This window comes from Polypterus senegalus, chromosome 2, assembly GCF_016835505.1.
Source record: "Polypterus senegalus isolate Bchr_013 chromosome 2, ASM1683550v1, whole genome shotgun sequence".
Classification (NCBI taxonomy): domain Eukaryota; kingdom Metazoa; phylum Chordata; class Cladistia; order Polypteriformes; family Polypteridae; genus Polypterus; species Polypterus senegalus.
This window is the reverse complement of record NC_053155.1, coordinates 70,971,981-70,978,685: the sequence shown is the minus strand read 5'-3', so window position 1 is coordinate 70,978,685 and position 6,705 is coordinate 70,971,981. Positions and strand designations below refer to the sequence as shown.

General features: G+C 38.6%; 1 protein-coding gene across 3 annotated transcripts in view; it reads left to right on the top strand.

Moving 5' to 3' along the window:
* Nucleotides 1-231: 231 nt before the first annotated feature.
* Nucleotides 232-6,705, top strand: part of LOC120523019 (LON peptidase N-terminal domain and RING finger protein 2-like) — a 47,391-nt gene continuing 40,917 nt past the window's right edge. Inside the window, exons 1-2 of one of the 3 annotated variants that reach the window (XM_039743938.1) lie at nt 233-764; nt 1,025-1,773. In XM_039743938.1, coding sequence (XP_039599872.1) covers nt 1,026-1,773 — 748 coding nt within the window. In that variant the 5' untranslated portion in view covers nt 233-764; nt 1,025. Of the gene's footprint in view, nt 1,774-6,705 lie in introns of all 3 variants that reach the window. The other 2 variants (XR_005632550.1, XM_039743939.1) reach the window with 2 other exon arrangements.

Below are 6,705 nucleotides of genomic sequence, written 5' to 3'. Positions count from 1 at the left end.
TATACTATATAGTTCTTATGTTACGACAATACGCTTTAGGCGCACCATAGCAGAGGAAACGATCAGACAGCTCAACTCACTCTACTATTCTCGTTATACAACCAGCCGCTGTTGTAGTTATATAAGCGTGCTGGATTATCGGCCAATGCCATTGTTCGATTCTTATCACATGACAACGACTGGCCAATCGTATAGGCGAAGAGGATTTCCAAGAATAGCAAGGCGAATTCAGAAAGAGGAATTTACGGAAGAACAATAACCGTGGAGTCGCAGATAGGGGGAGGAGGGACACTTGTTTAAGAACGGAGAGGTCATGTCGCCTTGCTGCCCATGGAGAAGGAAAAAGAGAAGACGAAGGCAGGAGTCCCGTTCGAAAATTTCCTTCTGAGAACAAAATAACTAAATAGATAACCTAAAGACATGCTCGGCTAGTGAAGATGAGCGGAATGCTAATCGTTATGTAAACGGGAGACCTATTCTGGTGACTCGTTTTTTTGTTAACGTTACACTGCTGGATATCTGGCGTATTTTTCACATTTTACTGTGTTTTACAAGGCCAAAGATTTAACTCTCTTATCAAGACGAAGGGAAACGAACATTTTTATTTCACTTTTATGCACTGGTCTTCCTGTCAGGTATATGTTCGCCAGTCTTCCCGGCTGTGTGTGGACTTTTTATTTTCGGATTTGAGCCTGGAATCTACTTTGATCAAAAAGAACTTCTCGCGATGATGTGGCATCAGTTTATTAATCTTTTTTCTGAAGGCACGTGGAATTTTTATACCGTTTGGGAAGGTGGCTACTCCGCCCCTTTGTTTTCTGTTTCTTTTCAGTGTCCCACACACTGAGGGCATTTGATAACATGGACCGAAATAAGTAGGTCGCTCGAGATTTTAGGAGATCTGTTGATTTCTCGGAGTGACAGACAGAGGCTCAAGATGATGTTTACTTAGGCGAGTACATTGTAGCTTTTCTGTTGTTTTTTTTTTTCTCTGATTCCGTTTTTGCACTTTTCTCCTGCTTAGGATGGAATCCAGCACAGTGCCGCGCAATGAGCCATTGCTCCATGAGCTGACAAATCCGAATGCACCGGGGATCTGTAACGAAATGTTGGACGTAGCCCAGGAAGCATTTCAGGCTGGGAACTACGAGCTGGCCGCTGAGATCTATGGTTCCCAACTAGTGGACTTGGCAGAGCCTGATCGGGGACTGTGTCTGCGTAAAGGGGACGCGCTAGCCAGGGCTGGCAGAGTCGCCGAAGCTCTGGACTCATACCGCTGCGCTGCTGGAGTAAACCGATTGCGGCCAGAAGAGTTTCGATTACTCGTGGAGAGTATTGCGCAGAACCTACGGGACAAGGAGCTTAAGCTACCTCCCCCGGAGCGCTGTAGCAACGACACTGGGGATGGTGAATTAGAACGTTTTACCAGCCTTCCGGACAGCGAGGACTCAATGGACATGTTTTCCTGCCGTTTGTGTCGGCAGCTGTTGACAGACCCAACGACACTGCAGTGTGGCCACACATACTGCAAACGGTGCCTAGAGAGCGAGGAGATGAGTGACTGTAGATTGTGCAAGCACAAACTGAGCAAAAAAGTTTCAAAAATATGCTCCATGGGCTTCCGAGCTAACGTGCTTCTCTGTGGTTTGATGGACAAGTGGTTTGAGAAGGAGAGCAGAGCACGCCGGTGCTGTCTTGAGGGAGATGTTCTGTGCCGGAAGCTGCAGGACTTCACTGGTGCTCTCGCAAAGTACAACCATGCAGTTGATCTAGGTGAGAGAAACAAATTGTTTGCCATTCTATTTTTTTTTGAGAAACAAATTGTTTGCCATTCTATTTTTTTTAACAATAACGTTTATTTGTATTGGACATTTTCATACATAGAAAATAACTCAAAGTTACACATGCTGTCACATAAACAGGTACAAGAAAATAAAGTTTAAATTGTGTAATAACTAATAAGTCATAACAAAATATCAATATGAGCTATATAGTTAGTAGAAAAGTCGAGTCCTTATATATAATGTAGTATTCTAAGTCTTTAAAGATGAGTACAATGATAACATTTAATTATTAATTATGACTAAAGTCACGCAGGTTCTGACCTACTTTTTCAGTATTCATGTGATAAAGTCATAAACGCAACCCGTTGCTCACGTGGAGTACTTGTTGCTTGTCTGTTTTGAATACATCAGAGAGGATAATCTCAGCTGTTGGCAAGTTTAATGAAAATATCTATAAAGTGTGGTGGCAAGTTTAATGAGAAGATTTCATAAAGTGTGGGCTAAAGTTAGCATTTGAACGATTTCATTTTCTCTACAATTACCATTCTGGCAATTATAAAATGGACGAAGTCGTATATAGATTAAGCACGGTAGGAACTTTAATCCAAGTTTGCCCTTAAAAGAGCATTACTCAGTCCAAGTCCTCCCTGGTTTCTAATAATCTATAATTTCCTTTTTTAAAATTACCACCGCTATAAAACAGGATATGATTCTAATTTTCACCAAGCATTTACCTATAGCGTTATATAAACCAGAGCTGGGAGAAGAAAGAGGTGCCCCGCAATCCAGAAATGCAATATGTAGGTCATGTCCGTGTAGTGTTTAAACGACACCTTTAAGGAAATTAGTGATATGTCATTTGTTTGAGCATGGTTGATCAAAAGTCGTTATATCTGTGTTGGGTTAATCAAGTGAAGAATATCCTTTAGCACATGACCAGTAAAGAAGTATGGTATATTAATTAGATGCTGGACGCTTAACATAAGAAAGTTACAGTTAACTGGCCATGTGTGTAGCGGGGATGAGGCAGAATTAAGTTTTTTTTTTCTTTTCAGCATGGACTCATTGTAGTTTGGCTGGTTTTCTGCCTTGGTATTCTGTCTCTTTTTTGGGAGTCCATCCTCTTGTGTGCTTTGTCATACTAATTCATTTCTTATGTAGAAATATGTTTTTCCCAATAATTAAAAACAGTTTTATAAAGATTCATGCACCTTTCAAGATGTAGTATCCTTACTTTTTGATTTTCAAGGGAAATTAAGTGAATAGGATTATTTTATAACCAAGAGCATGTTAATACTAATTCTGTGATGGCATTTTTTTTTTTTATCTACACAGTAATTGGCTCTGTATTTGTAATGCATCACATAATTAAGCACTGCCTTTTGGAGCTTTCAAATCTCCCAGTGTCTGCATGTGTTTTTTTTTTTTGATACACATCTCTGAAGGAAACGCGTGCACGAATGGCAACTCAGACCTAGTTTAGTGGGAGTATGTGTTTGATGAACATAAAGCACTTAGAATCAGATTTGAATCATCTTATTCTAATTATTAAGTGTTAATTCTCTTTACCTTTATGAAATTATTTTAATCTTAACCTTATAGATATGTTTTTGTAAAAATGGGTTTTTGGGCTGTTGATTAATAATGATTAGTGTTGTCAGAATGTTTGTTATGACATCGTATTTTTATAATGAGTACACCTAGTTTTACTATGGCAATAAATGAAGAGTATGCTGCAGTGGAATGGTGTGCCAAACAGGCCTAGGTCCTGCTTTGCACCAAGTGCTGCCTATTTAGGCTCCAGGGACCTCATGTATAACACCCTGAGTTGAATTCTTACTAAATCACAAAGCTAGAAATGTGCATATGCACAAAACTACGCACTTTAACTTTATAAATTCCAATCAGCGTTAATTTCCACAAGTATGAATGCTCTTAAGCCCCACCCTGACCCCTCCCAGAATTTCACCAATTTGAATATACAAATCAATTTAAATACCCCCTTCACTTCAGGGTGTAAAGATAATGGCACAAGCACATGTTTAAAAAAAAAAAAAGTGAATGCAAAATGAAGGTCCTGCTCAGTGTAGTGGGAGGCAAGGAAAAACTCAATATTTGGTGGCTTATGCAGTGGTATAAACAACAGAAGGATATTAATGGAGTGGTACAGTGTGGCCAAGTCACCCAAAAGTTCAAGTTCAGAAAGTTGCACAGTGGTCAAAAGGAAGAAGTGGTCAAATATCAAAGTTGACGTAAAAAGGTGAGTTGCAGCCCACCATCTAAGTGTCAAAAACGTATTAGGGCCACAGTGGAGGAAAAAAAAAGGGTCATATTGTAAAAGAAAAAAAAAAAGGTCTATGTCGATATTAAAGTAAAAATACTAACTAGAACATTGTAAACTCCATCATAAAATCGATGTTTAATTTGCTAGTGTTTCTCAAACTCCATCGTAGCTAAAGTAGCATGCTAAATTCTGTTTGTATTTAATGTGTTCCCCAACATAGCTATGTGCTTCTTAAGCGGGCTTTCTCATATGACAACTGGAGTGTGCAGGCAGTGATCGCCCCCCAGTATACATTACATTCTAGATATTACAGCTATCTGACCATTTGGAACAAATACTAAGCTGTATACTTGATATTTTCATTTTGAAATGCATTGAAACATGTATTAAACATGTGGGGGCATTGAGGTGCAGTGGTAGTGCTGCTGCTTCGCAGTAAGGTGGTTCATGTCCCTGGCTGGAGTATGTTTGTTTTCCTGCGCATGCTTCAGGTTTCTTTCGAGAGGCATGCAGGTTAGGGGATTTGGTGATGCTAAATTGACGCTGCTAGTTGTATATGTGTGAACATGTTCACATTGCAGTGACCTGGCACCCCTTCCAGGGATTGTTCCTGCCTCGTACCTGATGTTTACTGGGACTGGCGTGATCCTGGATAGATTAATAAACATGTAAAACAAAGATTTTGTAGTGTTCCTTAAAATTTCTGAACACTTAGTGTTCTAAGTTTATAGCTAGTTTTATTATCACAAATGTTTATTGTGTGGTGATTGGTTATGGGGGGCAGTGGGAGTTTGGCACATTTGATAAAGACAGCACAGATGCAATAAAGAAAGCCCACTCAGAAGAACATCCATTGAATTCTGTGTCTGTTTCCCTGACCCAGCTCATTAGCCCAACATTTACACATTATTTAATTTAATGCAGTCGGATACGCATTCATGCGTCTAGCCTCTTGGAGCCTCATCACAACTGGCATAAATGTTCTCTGCATTGAGTGTACAGTTGGTTTTGCAGTCACTTTTTAAAGATATTGTCGCAAGTTGTCCTGAGAATGTAATGGATGTTCTTCTGGATGGTCTTTCTTTATTGCATTAGTACTGTCTCTTGTCAAACGTACTAACCCCAATTCCCCCAAGTGGAGTTTTAGAGTGGAAATAATAGATCGTTATTTGGAACACACGCATTTCATGTGTGCTCCGTTTCTACAGTAATCTGTGTAAACACATTGTTAAAACAGAAACTTTTTCATATTTTAGTAACAAATGTTACAAAAGGCATAAACTATAGAATGCGTGAAGCATGAAGTCCAAACATCAAATAAACACTTTCACAAAAGGTTCAAGAACAATACAACTGCTTCTGTGGCTTGGCGGTAAGATTTGCTGACTCGGAGGGCAGCAGGTCTTGTCGTGCCTCAAAGACTAGAGTTCGATTCCCCATTGAGGAGAAAGTGTTTTTTTTTTTTTTTTTTTAACCTCAAACGGACATAACATTTATAAACTGGTATGCACTGTCAGTTAATATTATTATATTGTCGTTATATTTTCATGTGGGATGCTCCTTTTAAAATATTTTTAACAATTGAGACTTCAATTAACATGAACAAGTGTCCTAATAACTGTCATTTTTAAGATCCATAACAGACAGACAGGCAGAGCACTGCATAATAGTGAGACAGACAGGCAGAGAAGTAACTAGATATATACAGTAAATAAACAGGGAAGGCACATGTACTGAAAGAAAAAAAGATCAACATGTGCATTGATCTTGCTGCACTGAATAAGCTCACTTGCTCTAACCCCCCCCATCTGACTCTTAAGTAACGGCGCAAGTACAGACGCAAACCAAGTGTATGTGTGTACTGTATAATATTAACAAAAAGAGCAGCTTACTACTGAAAATGGCAAATATAGGAGTGAGTGGGGATCGAACAAGGGACTCTTGATTACACTTGGTTTGCGTCTGTACTTGCGCTGTTACTTAGAGTCAGATGGGGGGGTTAAAGCAAGTGAGCTTATTCAGTGCAGCAGGATCAATGCACATGTTGATCTTTTTTTTTCTTTCAGTACATGTGCCTTCCGTGTTTATTTATAAATCTAGAAACTTCTCTGCCTGTCTGTCTCTCTATATAAAATCATTCCCAATTACTGTATATATAATGTCAAAGCCTGATTATATAAAGTTAGCGTTGGAATATATAAACTCATTTTTGAATATATAAAGTCAGCGTTGGAATATATAAAAATATTCCCGAATATATAAAATTTCCGTGCTTGTCATTTCATTTGTACAATCGTAGTGAAAGGTAAACTTTGACAGAAGCCACTCGGAGTCGATTGGGCTCGTGAGGTTCATCCAAAAATGTGCCCATGCAAAAAGAATAAATAAATATGATGTTCAAAATGCAAGGCACATACATCATGTTGAATGAATTAACTGAACAGTGGGTTTTTTTTTTTTAATATTTTTCTGAAGATGTTTTTTTTAACTTAGTTCATTACATTGTATTAGGAACTCATTGAGTTTACTAAAAATGTGCCTGAATCGTTTCAATCAATATAATCTGACTTTTAATTTATATATTTAGGAATGAGGTTATAAATTCCGACACTGACTTTATATATTCGGTAATGACTT